The 25,858-nt window shown below is 37.6% G+C and overlaps 1 protein-coding gene across 1 annotated transcript in view; it reads left to right on the top strand.

Annotated features, from left to right (window-relative positions):
- Positions 1–25,858, top strand: part of SPAG1 (sperm associated antigen 1) — a 102,122-nt gene that overhangs the window by 46,459 nt on the left and 29,805 nt on the right. Inside the window, exon 11 of the mRNA XM_029222922.1 lies at positions 25,588–25,809. Within this exon, the coding sequence (XP_029078755.1) occupies positions 25,588–25,809 (222 nt within the window). The remainder of the gene's footprint in view (positions 1–25,587; positions 25,810–25,858) is intronic.

The raw sequence follows: 25,858 nt of genomic DNA, 5'->3' as shown, positions 1-25,858 counted from the left end.
GTGAAGTAATTGCCACAATAAGTCTAGTTAAAAACCATCACCATACATAGTTAAAAAATTTTTTTCTTGTGATGAGAACTTTTAAGATCTCTTTTAGCAAGTTTCAAATATATAATAGAGTATTATTAACTCTAGTCACTATGCTGTACATTACATCCCCATGACTTATTTTATAACTGGAAGTTTGTGCCTTTTGACTCCCTTCACCCATTGCACACGTGTGCACATGTACACACACACACAGAAACACACACACACACACACACAGATACGCCTCTGGCAACTATCAGTCTGTTCTCTATGAGCTCGGTTTGGTTTTTCTTTTTAGATTCCACATATAAATGAGATCATGTGGTGTTCATCTTTCTCTGTCTGACTTATTTCACTTAGCCATACTGAGTTAATTTTTCTATGAAGTGTGAGGATTAGATTGAGTTTCACTTTTTTGCATATGGATGTCCAATTGTTCCAAAACCATTTGATGAAAACTGTCCTTACTCCTTTGAACTGTCTTTGCACCTTTGTAAAAAAAAATCAGTTGGCCATATTTGTGTAGGCAATAGAATCTAACGCTGGGTTCAGTTCTTCTCCACTGACCTATGTGTCTGTCCCTTTGTCAATACCACACTATCTCGAGTGCTGTAGTTTTATAGTAAGTCTTAAAATCAGGTAGTGTGATTCCTTCAGCTTTATTTTTTTTTTTCAAAATAGTTTGGCTATTCTAGTTCCTTTGCCTTTCACATAGTTTTCAATTATATTTTATTTTTCACATGCTGCATTCCTCCAACTTCTCTTAATATTCAAGTATATTCCTTTATTGCATAAAATCACTTAACAGTCACATATATTTGATGACTATTTTACCACAAGCCTGTTTGTTATATTACTAAAATCTATATTTCTACTCACTGCAAAACACAGGGAATTTCCCACTGTATATCACTATAGTATATAGTAGACTATAATTGGACAGCAAATATGAGGTAGTTGAATCAGTTCTTTTATACCTAAAAAAAGTCATGCTGGGAATTTGATTGGAACTGCATTGAATTTATAAATCAATATAGGGAAGAAATGACATTGTAACTATATGGATTTTTCCAATCCATGAACATGGTATATCTCTCCACTTATTTAGGTCTTCTTTGATTTATTTCATTAGTGTTTTTTTAAGTTTTCAGCACACAGATACTGCACATACTTTGACAAATTTATACTTAAGTATTTAGATTTTTTGGAGCTATTGTAAAGAATATATTTTTAATTTCAGAAAATTGAATTGTTCATTGCTAGAATATGAAAATATCATTTATTTTAAAAAATATGTTGACCTTGTATCTTGCAGTCTTGCTAACTCACTGATAAGTTCCAGGATTCTTTTTGTAGACTCCTTGGAATTTTTTTCATAGACAATTACATGGTCTGCAGATAAGAACAGTTTTATTTTTCTAATTTCCAATCTATACCTCTTTTCTTGCTTTTTCTTACTTTATTGAACTGGCTAAGGGCTATGGTGTTGAATAAACATGGTGAGAGTGAACAACCATGAACTTTGTTCTTAATCTTAGAGGGCAAGCATTCAGTCTTCCGTCATTAAGTTTTCTGTTAACTGTGGGTTTTTGAGAGATGGGCTTCATCAAATTAAGGAAGTAACTTTCTATTTCTACATGACTGTGACTTTTAATCTCAAATTGATGTGAACTTTTCATCTCAAATTGATGTAAACTTTTCAAATACTTTTTCTGCAGAAATTGATTTTATCATGTGGTTTTTCTTCTGTAACCTGTTAGTCTATTGGATTATGTTGATTGATTTTCAAAAGTTGAGCTAGCCTTGAATTCTTGGGATAAACCCCATCAATCATCGTGTATTATTCTTTTCAGGATTTTGTCTGTTATTATCTTGTTGAGGATTTTTGCATCTATGTTCATGAGAGACATTGGACTATAGTTTTTCTTTTTTTTTTGTACTGTACATGTCTGGTTTTGGTATCAGGATAATGGCAACGTCAGAAAAGTTGGGAGCTGGAATGTGCTTCCACCACTTCTGTTTTCTGAAAGAGATTGTGTAGAATTGATATTACTTCTTTTAAAATTTGGTAGAATTTGCCAGTGAAATCATCTGGGCCTGGAGGTTCTTTTGTGAAAGACTTAAAATTACAAATTTAATTTCTTTAGTAAACATACAACTGTTTAGGTTATCTGTGTTTTTCTTCAGTGAATCCTGAGTTTAGTAGTTTCAAAAAAATTGGTCCATTTCATCCAAGTTGTTGAATTTATAAGCACAGTTCATAGTACTCCCTTATTATAGCTTTAATGTCTGATTGACCTGTAGTGATATCCTCTCTTCCTGAGAGTGGCGATTTGTGTTTTCTCTTTTTTGTTTGTCAGTCTAGTTCAAGGTTTATCAATGTTATTGATTTTTTCAAATGTTTCATTGATTTTTCTCTGCTTTTTTAAAAAATATCTTTATTGGAGTATAATTGCTTTACAATGCTGTGTTAGTTTCTGCTTTATAACACAGTGAATCAGTTATACATATACATATATCCCCATATCCCTTCCCTCTTGCATCTCCCTCCCACCCTCCCTATCCCACTCCTCTAAGTGGTCACAAAGCACAGAGTTGATCTCCCTGTGCTATGCGGCTGCTATCCACTAGCTATTGATTTTATATTTGGTAGTGTATATATGTCCATGCCACTCTCTCACTTTGTCCCAGCTTACCCTTACCCCTCCCCATGTCCTCAAATCCATTCTTTAGTAGGGCTGCATCTTTATTCCTGTCCTGCCCCTAGGTTCTTCATAACCTTTTTTTTTTTTTAGATTCCATATATATGTGTTAGCATATGGTATTTGTTTTTCTGTTTCTGACTTACTTCACTCTGTATGACAGACTCTAGGTCCATCCACTTCACTACAAGTAACTCAATTTTGTTTCTTTTTATGGCTGAGTAATATTCCATTGTATATATGTACCACATCTTGTTTATCCATTCATCTGTCTATGGACACTTAGGTTGCTTCCAAGTCCTGGCTATTGTAAATAGAGCTGCAATGAACACTGTGGTACATGACTCTTTTTGAAATACGGTTTTCTCTGGGTATATGCCCAGTAGTGGGATTGCTGGGTCATATGGTAGTTCTATTTTTAGTTTTTTAAGGAACCTCCATACTGTTCTCCATAGTGGCTGTATCAATTTACATTCCCACCAACAGTGCAAGAGGGTTCCCTTTTCTCCACCCCCTCTCCAGCATTTATTGTTTGTAGATTTTTTGATGATGGCCATTCTGACTGGTGTGAGGTGATACCTCATGGTAGTTTTGATTTGCATTACTCTGATGATTACTGATGTTGAGCATTCTTTCATGTGTTTGTTGGCAATATGTATATCTTCTTTGGAGAAATGTCTGTTTAGGTCCTGCCCATTTTTGGATTGGGTTGCTTGTTTTTCTGATATTCAGCTGCATGAGCTGCTTGTAAATTTTAGAGATTAATCCTTTGTCATTTGCTTCATTAGCAAATATTTTCTCCCATTCTGAGGGTTGTCTTTTGGTCTTGTTTATGGTTTCCTTTGCTGTGCAAAAGCTTTTAAGTTTCATTAGGCCCCATTTGTTTATTTTTGTTTTTATTTCCATTTCTTTAGGAGGTGGGTCAAAAAGGATCTTGCTGTGATTTATGTCATAGAGTGTTCCGCCTATGTTTTCCTCTAAGAGTTTTATAGTGTCTAGCCTTACATTTGGGTCTGTAATCCATTTTGAGTTTATTTTTGTGTATGGTGTTAGGGAGTGTTCTAATTTCGTTTATTTTTACATGTAGCTGCCCAGTTTCCCAGCACCACTTATTGAAGAGGCTGTCTTTTCTCCATTGTATGTTCTTGCCTCCTTTGTGAAAGATAAGGTCACCATATGTGCATGGGTTTATCTCTGGGCTTTCTATCCTGTTCCATTGATCTATATTTCTGATTTTGTGCCAGTACCATACTCTTATTTACTGTAGCTTTGTAGTATAGTCTGAAGTCAGAGAGCCTGATTCCTCCAGCTCCGTCTTTCTTTCTCAAGATTCCTTTGTCTATTTGGGGTCTTTTGTGTTTCCATACAAATTGTGCAATTTTTTGTTCAGGTTCTGTGAAAAATGCCAGTGGTAGTTTGATAGGAATTGCGTTGAATCTGTAGATTGCTTTGGTAGTATAGTCATTTTCACAATGTTGATTCTTCCAATCCAAGAACATGGTATATCTCTCCATCTATTTGTAGCATCTTTAATTTCTTTCATCAGTGTCTTATAGTTATCTGCACACAGGTCTTTTCTCTCCTTAAGTAGGTTTATTCCCAGGTGTTTTATTCTTTAGTTGCCATGGTAAATGGGAGTGTTTCCTTAGATTTTTCATTAGTGTATAGGAATGCAAGAGATTTCTGTGCATTAATTTTATATCCTGCTACTTTACCAAACTCATCGATTAGCTCTAGCAGTTTTCTGGTAGCATCTTTAGGATTCTCTATGTATGGTATCATGTCATCTGCAAACAGTGAAAGCTTTACTTCTTCTTTACCCATATGGATTCCTTTTATTTCTTTTTCTTCTCTGATTGCTGTGGCTAAAACTCCAAAACTATGAATAATGGTGGTGAGGGTGGGCAGCCTTGCCTTGTTCCAGATCTTAGTGGAAATGGTTTCAGTTCTTCACCATTGAGGACGACGTTGGCTGTGGGTTTGTCATGTATGGCCTTATTATGTTGAGATAAGTTCCACCTATGCTTACTTTTGGAGGGTTTTTATCATAAATGCGTGTTGAATTTTGTCGATAGCTTTTTCTGCATCTGTTGAGATGGTCCTGTGGTTTTTCTCCTTCAATTTGTTAATATGGTGTATCACATTGATTGATTTGCATATATAGAAGAATCCTTGCATTCCTGGGATAACCCCACTTGATCATGGTGTATGATACTTTTGTATGTGTATGTGTATGATCATGGTGTATGATACTTTTAATGTGCTGTTGGATTCTGTTTGCTAGTATTTTGTTGATGATTTTTGCATCTGTGTTCATCAGTGATATTGGCCTGTAGTTTTCTTTCTTTGTGACATCTTTGTCTGGTTTTGGTATCAGGGTGATGGTGGCCTTGTAGAATGAGTTTGGGAGTGTTCTTCCCTCTGGAGAATAGGTGTTACCTCTTCTATAAATGTTTGATAGAATTTTCCTGTGAAGCCATCTGGTCCTGGGCTTTTGTTTGTTGGAAGATTTTTAATCACAGTTTCAATTTCAGTGCTTGTGATTGGTCTGTTTATATTTTCTATTTCTGCCTGGTTCAGTCTCAGAAGGTTGTGCTTTTCTAAGAATTTGTCCATTTCTTCCAGGTTGTCCTTTTTATTGGCATATATTTCCCTGTAGTAATCTCTCATGATCCTTTGTATTTCTGCAGTGTCAGTTGTTACTTCTCCTTTTTCATTTCTAATTCTATCGATTTTAGTGTTCTCCCTTTTTTTCTAGATGAGTCTGGCTAATGGTTTATCAATTTTGTTTATTTTCTCAAAGAACCAGCTTTTAGTTTTATTGATCTTTGCTGTCGTTTCCTTCATTTCTTTTTCATTTATTTCTGATCTGATCTTTATGATTTCTTTCCTTCTGCTTATTTTGGGGGTATTTTGTTCTTCTTTCTCTAATCTCTTTAGGTGTAAAGTTAGCTTGTTTATTTGAGATGTTTGTTTCTTAAGGTAGTATTGTATTACTATAAACTTCCCTCTTAGTACTGATTTTGCTGCATCCCATAGGTTTAGTGTCATCGTGTTTTCATTGTCATTTGTTTCTAGGTTTGTTTTTTTTTTTTTTTTTTTTTGCAATAAGTGGGCCTCTCACTGTCGCGGCCCCTCCCGTTGCGGAGCACAGGCTTTGGATGCACATGCCCAGCGGCCATGGCTTACGGACCCAGCCGCTCCACGGCATGTGGGATCTTCCCGGACCAGAGCACGAACCCATGTCCCCTGCATCTGCAGGCGGACTCCCAACCGCTGCGCCACCAGGGAAGCCCATTTCTAGGTATTTTTTTGATTTCCACTTTGATTTCTTCAGTGATCTCTTGGTTATTAAGCAGTGTGTTGTTTAGCCTCCATGTGTTTGTATTTTTTACAGATTTTTTCCTGTAATTGATATCTAGTCTCATAGTATTTTGGTCGGAAAAGTTACTTGATATGATTTCAATTTTCTTAAATTTACCAAGGCTTGATTTGTGACCCAGGGTATGATCTATCCTGGAGAATGTTCCATGAGCACTTGAGAAGAAAGTTTATTCTCTTGTTTTTGATAGGAATGTCCTATAAATATCAATTAAGTCCATCTTGTTTAATGTATCATTTAATGCTTGTGTTTCCTTATTTATTTTCATTTTGGATGATCTGTCCATTGGTGAAAGTGGGGTGTTAAAGTCCCCTACTATGATTGTGTTACTGTCAATTTCCCCTTTTATGGCTGTTAGCATTTGCCTTATGTATTGAGGTGCTCCTATGTTGGGTGCATAAATATTTACAATTGTTATATCTTTTTCTTGGATTGAGCCCTTGATCATTATATAGTGTCCTTCTTTGTCTCTTGTAATAGTCTTTATTTTAAAGTCTATTTTGTCTGATATGAGAATTGCTACTCCAGCTTACTTTTGATTTCCATTTGCATGGAAGATATTTTTCCATCCCCTCACTTTCAGTCTGTATGTGTCCCTAGGTCTGAAGTGGGTCTCTTGTAGACAGCATATATACGGGTTTTGTTTTTTTATACATTCAGCCAGTCTATGTCTTTTGGTTGGAGCATTTAATCCATTTACATTTAAGGTAATTAGTGATATGTATGTTCCTATTACCATTTTCTAAAATTTGCGTTTGTTAGTGTAGGTCTTTCCCTTCTCCTGTGTTTCCTGCCTAGAGAAGTTTCTTGACCATTTGTTGTAAGGCTGGTTTGGTGGTGCTGAATTCTCTTAGCTTTTGCTTGTCTGTAAAGATATTAATTTCTCCATCAAATCTAAATGACATTCTTGCTGCATAGAGTAATCTTGATTGTAGGTTTTTCCCTTTCATCACTTTAAATATGTCCTGTCACTCCCTTTTGGCTTGAAGAGTTTCTGCTGAAAGATTAGCTGTTAACCTTATGGGGAGTCCCTTGTATGTTATTTGCTGCTTTTCCCTTGCTGCTTTTAATATTTTTGCTTTGTATTTAATTTTTGATAGTTTGATTAATATGTGTCTTGGCATGTTTCTCCTTGCATTTATCCTGTATCGGACTCTCTGCGCTCCCTGGACTTGATTAACTGTTTCCTTTCCCACGTTAGGGAAGTTTCAACTATAATGTCTTCAGGTATTTTCTCAGTCCCTTTCGTTTTCTTTTGTTCTCCTGGGACCCCTATAATTTGAATGTTGGTGTGTTTAATGTTGTCCCATAGGTCTCTGAGACTGTCCTCAATTCTTTTCATTTTTTTTTCTTTATTCTGCTCTGAAGTAGTTATTTCCACTATTTTATCTTCCATGTTACTTATCCATTCTTCTTCCTCAGTTATTCTACTATTGATTCCTTCTAGAGAATTTTAAGTTCATTTATTGTGTTGTTCATCATTGTTTGTTTGCTCTTTAGTTCTTCTAGGTCCTTGTTAAACATTTCTTTTATTTTCTCCATTCCATTTCCAATATTTTGGATCATCTTTAGTATCATTACTCTGAATTCTTTTTCAGGTAGACTGCCTATTTCTTCTTCATTTGTTTGGTCTGGTGGGTTTTTTACCTTGCTCCTTCATGTGCTGTGTGTTTCTCTGTCTTCTCATTTTGCTTAACTTATTGTGTTCGGGGTCTCCTTTTCGCAGGCTGCCGGTTCGTAATTCCCATTGTTTTTGGTGTCTGCCCTCAGTGGCTAAGGTTGGTTCAGTGGGTTGTTTAGGCTTCCTGGTGAAGGGGACTGGTGCCTGTGTTCTGGTGGATGAGGCTGGATCTTGTCTTTCTCGTGGGCAGCTCCGCGTCTGGTGGTGTGTTTTGGTGTGTCTGTGACCTTATTATGATTTTAGGCAGCCTTTTCTCGTAGTGGGTGGCGTTGTGTTACATCTTGCTAGTTTCTTGGCATAGGGTGTCCAGCACTGGAGTTTGCTGGTCGTTGAGTGGAGCTGGGTCTTGGCGCTGAGATGGAGATCTCTGAGTGATTTTTGCCATTTGATATTACATGGAGCTGGGAGGTCTCTGGTGGACCGATGTTCTGAACTCGGCTCTCCCACCTCAGAGGCACAGGCCTGACGCCTGGCTGGGGCACCAAGACACTGTCATCCACACGGCTCAGAATAAAAGGGAGAATAAAGGAAAGAAAGAAAGTGATATAAAATCAAGTTGTAAAATAAAAAATAATTATTAAAAATAAAAAAATTTAAAAAGTAAAAAAAAAACAAAGCAAAGAAAGAAAGAACAGAGCAACCAAACCAGAAAATAAACCCAGCAATGATAAAAGTGCTAAAAACCATGCTTAAAAAAAAAAAAGAAAAGGGCAGACGGAACCCTAGGACAAATGGTAAAAGCAAAGCTATACAGACAAAATCACACAAAGATGCATACACATACACACTCAACAAAAAGAGAAAAAGGAAATATATATATATCATTGCTCCCGAAGTCCACTGCCTCAATTTGGGATGATTTGTTGTCTTTTCAGGTATTCCACAGATGCACGGTACATCAGGTTGATTGTGGAAATTTAATCCACTGCTCCTGAGGCTGCTGGGAGAGATTTCCCTTTCTCTTCTTTGTTTGCACAGCTCCTGGGGTTCACCTTTGGATTTAGCCCCGCCTCTGCGTGTAGGTTGCCTGAGGGCATCTGTTCTTCGCTCATACAGGATGGGGTTAAAGGAGCAGCTGACTGGGGGCTCTGGCTCACTCAGGCCAGGGGAAAAGATGGGTACAGAATGCGGGGAGATCCTGTGGCAGCAGAGGCTGGTGTGACGTTGCAACAGCCTGAGTCGTGCCGTGTGTTCCCCCAGGGAAGTTGTCCCTGGATCATGGGACCCTGGCAGTTGCGGGCTGCACAGGCTCCTAGGAGGGGAGGTGTGGATAGTGACCTGTGCTTGCACACAGGCTTCTTGGTGGCTGCAGCAGCAGCCTTAGTGTCTCATGCCCATCTCTTGGGTCTGCACTGATAGCCATGGCTCACACCCATCTCTGGAGCTTGTTTCGGCCGTGCTCTGAATCCCCTCTCCTTGCGCACCATGAAACAACAAGGCAAGAAAAAGTCTCTTGCCTCTTTGGCAGTTCCAGACTTTCCCCCCCAGACTCCTTCCCGGCTAGCTGTGGCGCACTAGCCCCCTTCAGGCTGTGTTCATGCTGCCAACCCCAGTCCTCTCCCTGGGATCTGACCTCTGCAGCAGGATCCTCAGCTCCCAGCCCCCACCCGTCCTGGCGGGTGAGCAGACAAGCTTCTCGGGCTGGTGACAGCTGGTTGGCACTGATCCTCTGTGCGGGAATCTGTCTGCTTTGCCCTCTGCACCCCTGTTGCTGCGCTCTCCTCCGTGGTTCCGAAGCTTCCCCCCGTCACCCCCGTCTTTGCCAGTGACGGGGCTTCCTAGTGTGTGGAAACCTTTCCTCCTTCACAGCTCCGTCCCACTGGTGCAGGTCCCATCCCTATTTTTTGTCTCTGTTTTTTCTTTTTTCTTTTGCCCTACCCAGGTATGTGGGGAGTTTCTTGCCTTTTGGGAGGTCTAAGGTCTTCTACCAGCGTTCAGTAGGTGTCCTGTAGGAGTTGTTCCACATGTAGATGTATTTCTGATGTATTTGTGGGTGGGAAGGTGATCTCCACATCTTAGTCTTTCACCATCTTGACGTTCTCCTCACTTCTCTGCTTTTTTATATTTTTCAGTTTCATTGATTTCTGCTCTTTATCATTTCCTTCTTTTTGTTTGTTATGGGTTTATTTTCTCTTTCTCTAAGATAGTTTCTCAAATGGAAGCTTAGAATGTTGATTTGAAACTTTTTTCCCTAACATAAGCATTTGATGCTATGCTTTCTTCTAAGTGTGGCATTAGCTGCATCCCATACATTTTGATACGTTGTATTCTCATTGTCATTCAACTGGAAATATTTTCTAATTTTCTTCAAGGCTCCCTCTTTGACCCATATGGCATATTTAATTTCCAAATTTTTGAGACATCAGTAATCTTTCTGTTATTGATTTAAAGTTTACCTCCGTGTTATACAGTAGAAACTAACACACCATTGTAAAGCAGTTATACTCCAATAAAGATGTTAAATTTTTTTTTAAATAAAAAAATTTTTAAAAGAATGGAAATAAAAAAATAAAAATAAAAACCCATAAAGTTTACCTCCGTTAAGGTCAGAGAATACACTTTGTGTTACATTATTACTTTCAAATTTGTTGAGGCTTTTTTTTATGACATAGGATGTATTATTTCTTGATGCAGATTCCACGTGCCCTTGAAAAGAATGTTATTCTGCTGGTTTTTGGTGGAGTGTTTTATAAATGTCAATTAAATTAAGTTGGTTGATGGTGCTGCTTAGTTCTTTATCCTTGCTGATTTTGTTTACTTGTTATATTCCTTACTTTTATATTCCTTATTGAGGAGTATTGTTGTCTACAGTTGTGGATTTGTCCATTTCTCTTTTTAGTTGTACCAGTTTTTGCTTCACGTGTCTTGAGGCTCTGTTGTTAGAAATATTCACGTTTAGGATTTCTGTGACTTGTTGGTCAGTTGATCCTTTTATCATTATATAATGTTTCTCTATCTTTGGTAATTTTACTTGCTTTTAAGTCTGCTTTGTCTGACAGTAATATAGCTATTTCAGCTCTCTTTGGATTAATATTTTCACAGTATATATTTTCCTAGGCTTTTACTTTAACCTACCTATATAATTAAGGTGGTTTTCTATTAGACAGTAAATAGTTGGGTCTTGTTTTTAATCTTACTATCTCTTGTCTTATAACTGGTATATGTACACCATTTACAATTAATTATTGATGTTTGTAGTAGGTCTAACATTGTATTATTTGTTTTTCTGTTTCTTCCCTTTGTTTTTTGTTCAACTTTTTTTCTTTTATACCTTCTTTTGAGTTATTTAAATATTGTTTAGTTTTACATTTTAAAGTATTGATTGTGTTTTTTACTGTATTTCTTTGTACATTCTTTTAATGGTCCCACTAGGAATTTATATATACATACTTAACTTTCCACATTTTACTTAGAATTAATATTTTACCACTTCCAGTGGAATGTAAAAAAAAAAATCTTACCACCATATCAGTCCCTTTATCCACTGTCTTTATGTTGTAGTTATCATATGTGTTATATCTACGTTCATTGGTATTCCCATTAGACAATGTTATGCTTTCTGCTTTCAACCTCTCTACATTTTTTAAAGAATTTAAGAGGAGAAAAAAAACAGTCCTTTATTTACTCAGATATTTATCATTTCTACTGTTCTTCCTTCATTCCTAATGGTACATGTTTCTTCCTGCTATCATCTCCTTTACATATGAAGTATTTCCTTTAGCATTTCTTTTCAAGAATGTCCGCTAGAGATAAATTCTCTTAGTTTTCCTTCACTGAGGATGTCTTTATTTCACCTTCATTTCTGAAGGATATTTTTGCGGGATATAGAATTATGGTTTGACAGTCCTTTGTTTCAGCATTTTAAACATTTTGCCCTGCTGCCTTCTATCCTTCATGATTCTGATGAGAAATCCATTGTTATTCAAATTGTTGTTCCCCTATATTTGATGCATTGTTTTCCTCTGGATGCTTTCAAGACTTTTTCCTTTGTTTTTATTTTTATTTATTTTATTTTTATTTTTTTGCGGTACGCAGGCCTCTCACTGTTGCAGCCTCTCCCGTTGCGGAGCACAGGCTCTGGACACGCAGGCTCAGCAGCCATAGCTCACAGGCCCAGCCACTCCGCGGCATGTGGGATCTTCCCAGACTGGGGCATGAACCCGTGTCCCCTGCATTGGCAGGTGGACTCTCGACCACTGCGCCACCAGGGAAGCCCTGTTTTTATTTTTTAGCAGTTTGATTATCATATGTCTTGATGTGCATTTCTTTGAATTTATCCTTTTGGAGTATGCTGAGATTCTTGAATCTATAAGTTCATGTCTTTGCCACATTTGTGAAGTTGTCAGCCCTAAGTTCTTCAAATTTTTTTCTGGACAACACTATTTTTCCTTTCCTACTGGGACTATTATGACACAATTGTTAGACCATTTGGTATTGTCCTACAAGACTTTGAGGCTCTGTTCTTTTTTTCCCCCAATTATTTTTCCTCTCTCTTGTTAAGATTGAGAAATTTCTCTTGATCTGTATATTCAAGTTCACTGACCTTTTCCTCTCATCTCAATTGTATTATTGTAGCCATTTGGTGAATTTTTTTATCTTGGTTATTGTATTTTTCCATTGTAATGTTTCCATTTGGTTCTTTTTTTTTCTTTTTGAAATCTTCTATTTTTCAGCAAAACTTTTTAATCTTTCTATTCATTTTAAGAGTGTTTGCCTGTATTTCTTGGAGCATGGTTAGTATTGCCACTTTAAAGTCTTTGTTTGAGAATTCATAACATCTGGTTATCCAGGGTTTAGTATTACTTAATTGCCTTTTTCTTTGCCACATGTTGAGATTTTCTTTCTTCTTCACTTGTAAGGAATTTTGTACTGTATATTAGCAATTTTTAATATTATTATATGTGATTTCCAGTTTTGTTTAAATCTGATGAGGAACTTTTACTTTAAAGCAGTTAATCAGTCTGGTTAGTTTTGGGTAACAGTTCTCCTACCTGACTTCCGTGGACTATGGTTCTAATGTCAGTTTAGTTTCAAAACCTTTGCAGCACTATTTGGATCTGTCCCACTTGTGCACCACCCCATGACCAACTGGGGCCTGGGTAATGGTTTCCCCCGGAATTCACTTCTCAAAATTTTTGGTAGGATGTTTAAGGTCAGATTTATGCACATGGATCACCTGGAGGGTAAGCTCATTTCAGTTACAATTTTATGCAATTGTTTTCTTAAGTTCCCTCCTCTGTGATTCTTCCCTACTCTTTCGGGATGCCAGATGTTTTCCTTCCTCTTCCTTTGGCTAGAAAGCCACACTTTAATTCTACTGTACACTTCCCATGATTATGTGCCTCCAGTAGTGAGCAGCAAGAGGAAAGAGAAAAAAAGAAAAAAGCAATGGGGATATCCTTGGGACCACAGTTTCTCTGACCAGAGATAAGAGTTCCTCTCCCTCAAAGTTTTAGCTATCTACTTGGCTGCTACTGCAGCTGCTGAAGGATTGCCTGGGAGCTGGGATTGGAGAGAAGGGAAAAACAAAACAAACAAACAAACAAATAGAAATAGGGAATTTCCCCATAGGGGCCAACTATTTCTTTTTTTTTCTTAAGATAAATAATAAAGGGGACCTCCTAAAGCTCTTTTTTCTCCATACCCAGTGCAGTTTTGGGTTTTAAACTGACTTTGACCCAGGCTAGGAGATATCAGAGGAAAGAAAAATGAGAAACTCACTGCTGTTTGGGAGGTATTTCCAATTCTATTTCCTTTCCCCAATCAGCCTGCTACCATTTACTTTTCAGTGTCCTCATATAACTGCTCCATGAATTCTGTCCCAGGTTTTTAGTTGTATTCAGTGTGAGAGACAGGGCAGATTATGTTTACTCCACCTTGACAGGAATTGCTCTTCTCACTACTTTTTTTGGGGGGGGGGGAACAATTAGCACACTTGAAGAACTGTGAAAGTGCTTTACTTATATTATTTCACTTAATCCTCAAGGAAGCTATAATATCCATACTTTTATAGATTAGGAAACAGAAGCTTAGAAAGGTTATTTGCCACATTTGCATAGGTTATAAGTCATATGGTTAGGATATGGCCCCAAATCTGTGAGATTCCAAAGTGTATCTCTTAAACATGGTTATTAGATACCAACTAAGGAAGTACAGGTTCTATAAAACCCAGGCTGAATATCACCGGGCTACACTGTCAAAGAAACAGATGTAATTTGGTGTTTATCCACTCTTGTGCTGATGCTGTACTAAGAATTCTTATCAGCGGTTGAACATATGTTGAGAAACAAGTGGGTTAATGACTAATATGATCATTTTTGATTGAAGAATGGGCAGAGGAACTCAATAGACATTTTTCCAGAGAAGACATTTATATGGCCAACAGGTACATGAAAAGGTGCTCAACATCACTAATCATCAGGGAAATGCAAAGCAAAACCACAATGAGATATCACCTCACACCTATTTGAATGGCCATCAACAAGAAGACAAGAGATCACAAGTGTCAGTAAGGATATGGAGAAAAGGGAACTCTTGTACTATTGGTGGGAATATAACCACTATGGAAAACAGTATGGAGGTTCCTCAAAAAATTAAAAAATAGAACTACCATATGATCCAGCCATCCCACTTCTGGGTATATGTCCAATAGAAATGAAATCACTATCTCGAAGAGATATCCATTGTTCATTACAGCATTATTCCCAATAACCAAGATATGGAAACAATCTAAGTGTCCACCAAAGGATGAATAAGTAAAGAAAGTGTGATACAAACACACACACATGAACATTATTCAGCCATAATAAAGAAGAAAATCCTGCCATTTGTGACAACATGGAGGGAACTTGAGGGTATTGTACTAAGTGAAATAAGTCAGACAGAGAAAAATACTCTATGGTCCCACTTATGGTGTGGAATCTTAAAAAAGCCAAATTCATAATAATAGAGAGTAGAATGGTGGTTTCTAGGGCGGAGGGGTTGGAGGTATTGGGGAGAAGTTGGTCAAAGGGTATAAACTTCCAGTTATAAGATGAATAAGTTCTGGGGATTCAGTATAGCATGATGACTATAGTTAACAATACTGTATTATTGTTAATAATACAGGTGCTTGAAAGGTGCTAAGACAGTAGATCTTAAATATTTTTATTACAAAAGTAATAGTAGTTCTGTGATGGATGTATTAAGTAACCTTATTGTGGTAATCATTCTGCAGTATATATGTGTATCAAATCACCATACCGTACAACTTAAACAGTGTTATGTGTCAACTGCATCTCAATAAACATACTAAAATGCCCTCTTCACAAATAGAGATAAACAGCAAAGGGCTAATCAAAAATTAGTAATACATACGGTTCCATGATTAAAAATCTGAGTTAGGATTACTGTAGTGTAATATCACTTAACAGATTGATATGTTTCTCTCTGAATTAGGTGGTTATCCCTAAGGTAAGTCCCATAGGGAAGCAATATTCCCATTCAGATTTCCAAGCAGGCAGAGCTTTAAGAGAACCATTTCTGATCCTGTCATTCATGCCCGCCCCCCCCATAATTATTTTGTAGATTAGGGACTATATAAAAGTATGCAAGATTCAGAAAACAAAAATGTCTTGATGAGGAAGGATATAAATTTTAAGACCAGTTAGTTCCCTTTTATCAGAAGCAAATCAAGATTAGGTAGGTTAAATGGCTGGAAGCCCAGAAGTAGTGCTTTTAAGATGAAGTAAGAACAATGGGACTATATTATGTTCATTTTTACCAAGTTCCATTGTTAGATAATATGTAAAAAGAGGTCTTGGAGCCTTGGACAAGACAGGAGAAGTCCAAGTCACTTTTAGGAAAATAATGTGAAAGCCCAGAGGGAGGTTATCAAACTGGAATCTTTGCCTGTGGTTCCCCTCCCACCACATTCCAAGAAAGAATTCTTAGTCATTATGGGGTATGATGCAGGGAGCCCTGAAGACCGTGGGAAAATGCAGCAATTAGTGTGTTCTATCCTCGGCTGATACTGCTGCTTCCCTGTGGGCTCCACCTGGGTTGGCCAGGCCCAGGTCAGCCAGACTGAGGTACAACATAACCAATGGGTTTAATCTAACAGCTGACAGTTACTGAGCACCTACTCTGTGTCAGGTACTGAGATAAGACAATTGATAGGCTTTCTTCACCTGTCCTTTTGAGGACTGCTATGAAGAAATACCTGTCCTCGCCAGGCTGATTGGATCTGGGATTTGAGTTCATGGGCTTCCTCGGAAACTTCCCTATTTGTGTTTTCCTTCCCTAGTAGAGAATATTTAGAAGTGGCCGTCAGAGGAAAGTAAGCCTCTAGACTCCCTTGTAGTGCTGTTGCTTATTCTCCACTTAAAAATGAAATATAAGAAAATTAAACAGTCATTGACAAACAGAAGAATAAAATGTAAATATTCCTCTTGTCCTAGAATTGGTGGGATCAGGAGGTTGGAAGAGTGGGTATTGCAAAGAGTTAAAACAACAGACAAAATCATAAAGAGAAAGATGAATTATTTTGATTATGTAAAAATTAAAAACTTGTATAAGACAGATGCCATAAAAAAAATAAAAGGCAAATGACAAATTAGTAAAATGGCAAAGGGTTTATGACCTTAAATATGAAGAGCTTTTACAAAACAATAAGACCAAGTAAAGAGCCTAGTACCAAAATGAACAAAGCATAGGAACAGAGAAATCACTAATGAAGAAATTAAATGATCAATACATTTTTTTTTTTTTTTTTTTTTTGCGGTACGCGTGCCTGTCACTGTTGTGGCCTCTCCTGTTGTGGAGCACAGGCTCTGGACGCGCAGGCTCAGCAGCCATGGCTCACGGGCCCAGCCGCTCCGCAGCATGTGGGATCTTCCCGGACCGGGGCACAAACCTGCGTCCCCTGCATCGGCAGGTGGACTCTCAACCACTGCGCCACCAGGGAAGCCCCGATCAATACATTTTTGTATTGCTAATAAAAAGATGAAAGTTAAATATAGATTTTTTTTTCTCCCATCAAATTGACTGAGATGAAAAAAAAAGTATTCTTTCTTGTCAATGGTAAGGTAAAATAAGCATTCTTTTTAAAAACTTGAGATATAATTCATATATCATAACATTCATCCTTTACAAATTCAGTAGATTTTAGTATACTTACAAGGTTGTACAATCATCACGACTATCTAATTCCAGAACATTTTTATCATCACAAAAAGAAATCCCATTCCCATTAGCAGTCACTCGCATCTCCCTTTCCCCTGGCAACTACTAATCCACTTTCTGTCTCTACAGATTTGCTTATTCTGAATATCTCATGTAAATGGAATCATACAATATGTGGCCTTTTGTGTCTGGCTTCTCTCACTCAGCATAATGTTTTCAAGGTTTATCCATGTTGAAGTGTTGAAGTATGTATCAGTACTTCATTCCTTTTTTTTCTTCCAGTTTTATTAATATATAATTGACATTAGCACTGTATAAAGTTTAAGGCATACAGCATAATGATTTTCCTTACATACATCATGAAACGATTATCACAGTAAGTTTAGAAAGCATCCATCATCTCATATAGATGCAACATTTTTAAAACAGAAAAAAAAATGTTTTCCTTATGATGAGAACTCTTAGGATTTATTCTCTTAACAACTTTCATATATAAAAGTGTTAATTATGTTTACCATGTTGTACATTACATCCCTAGTACTTATTTACCTTATAACTGGAAATTTGTACCTTTAGACTGCCTTCATCCATTTCCCCCTCCCCTCATTCCCCACTTCTGGTAACCAGAAATCTGATCTTTTTTCTATGAGCTTGTTTATTTGGTTTCGAAGTATAATTGACTGACAACATGTTAGTTCCTGCTACACAACTTAGTGATTTTGTATTTCTCTACATTTCAAAATGATCACCACAGTAAGTCTAGCTATGATCTGTCACCATATGAAGATATTACATAATTATTGACTATATTCTCCATACTGTACATTTCATACCTGTGATTCATTTATTTTTGCAAGTGGAAGTTTTTACTTCTTAATGTCCCTCACCTTTTTCTCTCTTTCCCTCAGCCCCTTCCCCTCCAGCAACCATCTGTTTGTTCTCTGTATCTATGACTCTGTTTGTTTTATGTTTGTTCATTTGTTTTGTTTTTACATTCCACATATAAGTGAAATCATTCAGTATTTGTTTTTCTCTGTCTGACTTAGTTCACTAAGCATAATACCCTCTACATCTATCCATGTTGTCACAAATGGCAAGATTGCATTCTTTTTTATGGCTGAGTAATATTCTATTATATATTTTATGTACATTTATTTATATATGTATGCTACATCTTCTTTATCCATTCATCTATTAGTCGTTTGCTTCCATATTTTGGCTATTGTAAATAATGCTGCAATGAACATAGAGGTCTGTATATCTTTTCTAATTAGTGTTTTTGTTTTCTTCAGATAAACACCCAGGAGTGGAATTGTTGGATTGTATGGTAGTTCTGTTTTTAATTTTTTGAGGAATCTCCATACTGTTTTCCATACTGGCTGTACCAATTCACATTCCCACCAAGAGTGTACAAGGGTTACACTTTCTCCACGTCCTCACTAACACTTATTATTTGTTGTCTTTTTGATAATAGTCATTCTGACAGGTGTGAGGTGACAGCTCATTGTCGTTTTAATCTCTGATGATTAACGATTTTGAGCATCTTTTAATGATTTTGAGATGCCTGTTGGCCATCTGTGTGTCTTCTTTGGAAAAATGTTTATTCAGATCCTATGCCCATTTTTTAACTGGGTTGTTTGGGTTTTTTTTGCTATGAGTTATATGAGTTGTTTGTATATTTTGAATACTAACTCATCAGATATATTGTTTACAAGTATCTTCTCCCATTCAGTAGGTGGCCTTTTCATTTTTTCATAGTTTCCTTTGCTGTGCAAAAGCTTTTTAGTTTGATGTAGTCCCATTTGTTTGTTTTTACTTTTGTTTGCCTTGTCTGAGGAGACATATCCAAAAAAATATTACTAAGACCAATGTCTTAGTACTTCACTCCTTGTTATGGAAAATAATATTCTTACATTGATAATATCACATTTTCTTTATTCATTAATCAGTTGATGGACACTTGGGTTGTTTCCACTTTTTGGCTATTATGAATAATGCTTTTGTGAACATTCATGTACAAGTATTTTTGGTTTGTGTTTATGCATGTACATATGTTTTTAATTTTGGGGGGTATATACTTAAAAGCAGAATACTGGGTTATATGGTAACTCTATGTTTAACTTCCAGAGGAACTGCAAGACTGTTTTCCAAAGTGTTTATACCATTTTATATTCTTACCAGCAATATATAAGGATTCCAATTCCTCCACATTCTTGCAAACACTTGTTATGGTTTGCCTCTTTGTGTATAACCATCCTAATGGGTGTAAAGTGGTAACTCCTTATGGTTTTGATTTGGATTTCCCTAATGACTTATTATGTTGACCGTTTTCCATGTGCTTATTAGCCATTTGTATATCTTGTTTGGAGAAATGTTTATTTAAGTCCTTTGCCCATTTTCAAATTAGGTTGTCTTTTTATTGTTGCATTGTAACCATTATTTATGTATTCTGGATATTAAACCCTTATCAGATACTTGATTTGCACATAATTTCTCCCATTCTGTGGGTTTTTTAACTTTCTTGATAATATCCTCTGATGCACAGAAGTTTTTAATTTTGATGAAGTCCAATTTATCTACTTTTGTTACTTACACCTTTGGTGTCATATATAAAAATCCACTATTAGGACTTCCCTGGCAGTCCAGTGGTTAAGACTCCATGCTCCCAATGCAGGGGGCATGGGTTCGATCCCTGGTCGGGGAACTAAGATCCCGCATGCCACGTGGTGTGGCCAAAAAAAAAAAAAAAAAAAAAAAAAAATCCACTGTTAAATCCAAGGTCATGTAGATTTACTCCTATGTTTTCTTCTAAGAGTGCTACGGTTTTAGCTCTTATATTTAGGTCATTGATTAATTTTGATTAGTTGAGGTAGGAAGGAGTCCAACTTAGCTTTGATTTTTTGTTTTTGTTTTTGTTGTTGTGTTTTGACATGTAGAAATCTAGTTGTCCTAACACCATTTGTTAAAGAAACTATTCTTTCCTCATTGAATGGACTTGGCACCTTTGTGCAAAATCAGTTGGCCATATCCACGCACTTATGGTCAATTAATCTACAACAAAGGAGGCAAGAATATATAATGGAGAAAACACAGTCTCTTCAGTAAGCGGTACTGGGAAAACTGGACAGCTCCATGTAAAAGAATGAAATTAGAACATTTTCTAACACCATATACAAAAATAAACTCAAAATGGATTAAAGACCTAAATGTAAGATCAGGAACCATAAAACTCCTGAAGAAAACGTAGGCCAAACATCCTTTGACATAAGTTGTAGCAATATTTTTTTGGATCTGTCTCCTAAGGCAAAGGAAGCAAAAGCGAAAATAAACAAATGGGACCTAATTAAACTAAAAAGCTTTTGCACAGCAAAGGAAACCACCAACAAAACAAAAAGACAACCTATTGAATGGGAGAAGATATTTGTAAATGATAAGATCAATAAGGGGTTAATATCCAACATATATAAACAGCTCCAACAACCCAGGTCAAAAAAACGACTCGATTAAAAAATGGGCAGAAGACCTGAATAGACATTTTTCCAAAGGAGATATACAAATGGCCAACAGGCACATGAAAAGATAACCAACATCATTAATCATCAGACAAATGCAAATCAAAACCACAATGAGATATCACCTCACATCTGTCAGAATGGCTATCACCAAAAAGACAACAAAGAGCAAATGTTGGCAAGGATGTGGAGAAAATGTAACCCTTGTGCACTGTTGGCGGGAATGTAAATTGGTATAGCCACTGTGGAAAACTGTATGAGGGTTTCTCACAAAACTAAAAATAGAACTACCATATGATCCAGCAATTCCATTCCAGGGTATATATTCAAATAAAATGAAAACAAATACTGTATGCTAACACATATATATGGAATCTAAAAAAAAAATGGTTATGAAGAACCTAGGGGCAGGACAGGAATAAAGATGCAGACGTAGAGAATGGACTTGAGGACATGGGGAGGGGGAAGGGTAAGCTGGGATGAAGTGAGAGAGTGGCATGGACATATATACACTACCAAATGTAAAATAGATAGCTAGTGGGAAGCAGCTGCATAGCACAGGGAGATCAGCTCGGTGCTTTGTGACCACCTAGAGGGGTGGGATAGGGAGGGTGGGAGGGAGACACAAGAGGGAGGAGATATGGGGATATATGTATATGTATAGCTGATTCACTTTGTTATAAAGCAGAAACTAACACACTATTGTAAAGCAATTATACTCCAATAAAGATGTTAAAAAAAGAAAACAATAATTTGAAAAGATATATGCACCCCAATGTTCATAGCAGCATTATTTACAATAGCTAGGATATGGAAGCAACTTGTGTCCATCAACAGATGAATGGATAAAGAAAATGTAACACACACACACACTGGACTACTACTCAGTCTTAAAAAAAAAGTGAAATTTTGCCATTTGCAACAACATGGATGGAATTGGAGGGTGTTATGCTTAGTGAAATAAGTCTGAGAAAGAGAAATACTATATGATAAAACTTATATGTAGAATTTAAAAAATAAAATAGTGGATATAACAAAAAAGAAACAGACTTACAGACATAGAGAACAAACCAGAGGGGAGAGGAAAGCAGGGAGGGACAAGGTAGGGGTATTGGATTAAGTGGTACAAACTACTATGTGTAAAATAAATAAGCTACAAGGGTATATTATACAGCACAGGGAATATAGCCAATATTTTATAATGACTACAAATGGAATATAACCTTTAAAAATTGTGAATCAATATTTTGTACACCTAAAACTTATATAATATTGTAAATCAACTATACCTCAAAAAAAATAATAAAGGTGTATTCAAACAAACAAAAAAACCACCTGACTGACTCACATGGTCCAAAGCTGTGGTTTTTAGATGTTTCAATGATTTGCATTTGATAAAAATTCAAACATATTTTACCCTAAAAAAACAATCACATGGCCATAGATGCATGGGTTTATTTCTGGACTCTCTATTTCATTGGTTTATATGTCTATCCTTATGTCGTACCACGCTGTTTTGATTACTGTAGCTTTCCATAAGTTTTGAAGTCTGAAGTGTAAGTCCTTTGATTTTGTTCTCTTTTTCAAGATTGTTTTGGCTATTCTAGGCCCCTTGAAAATCCACATGAATTTGAGGATCAGCTTTTCCATTTCTGCCCAAAAAGCTGTGGAGTTTTGATAAGGGATTATGTTGAATCTGTAGACTGCTTTGTATAGTATTAATATTTTAACAACATTAAGTCTTCCTATGATCAAGAGATGTTTTTCCATTTATTTAATTTCTTTTTTTTAAAGGATCTTTTTTTTTTAGATGTTGGGGGTAGGAGTTTATTAATTAATTTATTTATTTTTGCTGTGTTGGTGTTGGGTCTTCGTTTCTGTGCGAGGGCTTTCTCTAGTTGTGGCAAGCGGGGGCCACTCTTCATCACAGTGCGCAGGCCTCTCACTATCACAGCCTCTCTTGTCGTGGAGCACAGGCTCCAGACGCGCAGGCTCAGTAGTTGTGGCTCATGGGCCTAGTTGCTCTGCGGCATGTGGGATCTTCCCAGACCAGGGCTTGAACCTGTGTCCCCTGCATTAGCAGGCAGATTCTCAACCACTGCGCCACCAGGGAAGCCCTATTTAATTTCTGTCAGCAATATTTATTATACAAGTCTTTCACTGCCTTGGTTAAATTTGTTCCTAAATATTTTATTCCTTTGGATGCTATTGTAAATGTAATTATTTTCGTAATTTCCTTTCAGGATTTTTCATTGCTAATTTATAGAAACAACTGATTTTTGTATGTTGAGCTTGTACCCTGAAATCACTGAATTTGCTTATTAGCTCTAGTAGTGGTTTGTGTGTGTGTGTATTCTTTGGGAATATATGTACATTTATATATATATAGGTATAGATAGATAATCTGTATATAATCATGTCATCTTTGACATAATCATGTCATCTCTGTAGATAATCATGTCATCTATGAATAGAGATAGTTTTACTTTTTCCTTTCCAATATGTATTTCTTTTTCTTGTCTAATTGATCAGGCTACAACTTCCAGTACAATGTTGAGTAGCTGCAGTGAAAACAGCATCTTTGTCTTGTTCCTGAGCTTCAGGGGAAAGCTTTCAGGATTTCACTATTGAGTATGATGTTAGCTGTTTTTCATAAAAGTACTTTATCATGTTGAGAAATTTTACTTCTCTTCTTAGTTTTCTGAGTGTTTTTATCATGAAAGGGTGTTGGATTTTGTCAAGTTCCTTTTCAATGTCAGTTATGACCGTGTCAGTTTTTCCCCTTGTCCTTTAATGTCATCTGTTGCATAGATTGATTTTCTACTGTTGAACTACTCTTCCATTCCTGAGAAAAATCCCGTTTGGTCATGATGTATAATCCTTTTAACAGTTTGCTAGTATTTCATTGAGGATTTTTGTATCTACCAGCTACCCAAACCACCCCACCCCAGGGTACTGAAGTCTTTGTGGTCTTCAGATCTAATGATTTTCTTTAATCCTTATGCAGTCAAAACTCTTGGCCATTCCTTCCTTTGATATTGGTTACTGTTGACTCCTTTCTCCCTGAAATACTCTTTCTTCTTGGTTTCTGAGGCAGTACACCCTCCTGTTTTCTCTCTCATTTCTAGGTACTCCTCCATCTCCACTGGAGATTCTGATCATCCTTTAAGCGGTTTTTTTTTGTTTTTTTTTTCGTTGTTTTTGTTTTTGCGGTATGCGGGCCTCTCACTGTTGTGGCCTCTCCCGTTGCAGAGCACAGGCTCCAGACGTGCAGGCTCAGTGGCCATGGCTTACAGGCCCAGCTGCTCCATGGCATGTGGGATCTTCCCGGACCGGGGCACAAACCCGTGTCCCCTGCATCGGCAGGCGGACTCTCAACCACTGCGCCACCAGGGAAGCCCCCCTTTAAGTGTTTTATTTCTTAGGATCCTTTGGAAGATCTCGGTGACTCCATTCACACTCAAACTTCAGTGATCCTTTTTATGCCAGCAATTCCCAAGTCAATGTCTCTAGATAAGGCCTCCTCTGACCTACATTTGGAGCTACCTCCTGAACAACTCCTCTGGAATGTCCCACAGGTAGTTAAATATCCAACAGGACTCACAGGTCTTTCATGTTCAGGCCTCTGCTTACCTTTGCAGGAAAATGTTAAGGGGCATTTCAGTCTTAAGGAAAGAGGTACAGCATTCATTTCATTTGAATCTCAGTTATGTTGGTTTCTAGCTCTTCATGCTTGAGAGAATTCCTTAGCTTCTTCCATGTGTTTCTCTTGCTTCATTTGTAATGTGGGGACAATACTTGGTATGAAGATTAACGATAATGAAAAATGATAATGTATGTAAAGGTCTTGACCCATGTTAAGTTCTAAATAAATGGCAGCTATTTAGTAATAGTATTGGTCAGACATACAAGGGAATAGAAAATAATACTAGCTGTCCATCGTTTCTACTGACACTGACTTAAGCTTCCATCCATTTTTATGCTGGGTGGGACTTGAGCAGCAGATACCAGATGAAGAGTACTGGAGCCTTGCTCTGGGTCCCATTTGGGGATTTATCTCTATAATAAGATCATCTTTTTATTGTTAAGCCCCTTTTGGTTAGTGATCCAAAACTGGATGTTATTCTGCTGTATAGAAAGCTGTATTTATTAATTAGTGTGTTTTTACACTCATTGCTTGCCTTAAGGTGATCATCCACTGATTTTTATTTAAGTACTAGTGGTTTTCTACTTCCTCTGTCTTTGCGCTTCAAATTCTGGCTTTACCATTCATGAAACAGAATGGGAAATAGATTCATTAAAAATCAGATTAGAATTTGTTACAAGAGAAAGCTGGGAAGTCTCTGCATTTAGTGCTTTGAAATGATGAATTGCTTTGTTTTAAATATTAAGACACCCATCAATGAAATATTTATGCATCATTTGCCTATTTAAATATCAATTCAATAATCAATTATTTAAGCTCTGATAAGTACTTGAAATCTTTCAATCAAGATCAAAGGAACTTTTAAGTTTGAATAAGGTATTGTACTGGAAATTTTACTATCTTTTTAAGGTTCTCTTTAAAAACCAGGTGCCTGTTTTATGTGAGTTCTTTGCTAAAATCATTTTTAAATGGCTTAAAAATCACTTGGACTTTTTTTTTTCTTCAAATTATCTTCTCCCAGTCCCTTAACATAAGGAAAGGGTGCCCTAACTTTGGGTGCAATTATTGTATTCAAGTTTTAGTAACTTCGTTCATTCATTTCTAAACTGTAAATGGAAGAAAAGTACATATTTTGTAAGACCTACCTCGATACGTATGCGTTGATGAAGGGAATGATTTTGAAATGCCGGTTTTCACGTCACAAGCTCTTCAGCGTTTGAAGAGTTAAATCCGGGGTTGGCTTCCGTCCCTAGCCCGGGAAGCCACTAGGGCTCAGAGTGCGACCTACGCTGTTAACCCTCTGGGCCAACCGGCCCCCTAAAGGCGCCGGAACCGCCGGATTCCGCCCGAGGGGCGGGCCCACTCTGCCTGGCTTCTCCCGCGACCCCGCCCCTGCGCCGGCACCGCCGCGGCCTCCCTGGTAGTTGCTTGCGATGATGCAAACACTCACTTCCCGCATCCACTCCCCACAGAGGCCGCGGAGCCGGCGCCTGCCGGACGCGCCGCCGAGCCGCGCGCCATGGGCAACATCCAGAAGAAGCTGACTGGCAAGAGCGAGGGCGGCAGGCGGCCGCAGAGGGGCGCGCCGCGGCGGGGCCGGGCGCCGGAGGCCGGGGCGGACAAGCGGGACCGGCCGCGGGCCCCGGCGACGGCGGGCGGCTCCAATGGGCCCCCGGGCGGCGGCCGGCGCCCGGGTGCCCATTGGAGCCGCCCGCCGTCGCCGGGGCCCGCGGCCGGTCCCGC

Source organism: Monodon monoceros, unplaced genomic scaffold (genome assembly GCF_005190385.1).
Source record: "Monodon monoceros isolate NGI ecotype Baffin Bay Population unplaced genomic scaffold, NGI_Narwhal_1 Super_Scaffold_14, whole genome shotgun sequence".
Classification (NCBI taxonomy): domain Eukaryota; kingdom Metazoa; phylum Chordata; class Mammalia; order Artiodactyla; family Monodontidae; genus Monodon; species Monodon monoceros.
The sequence above is the reverse complement of the archived record's forward strand: the minus strand, read 5'-3'. Positions and strand labels throughout refer to the sequence as shown.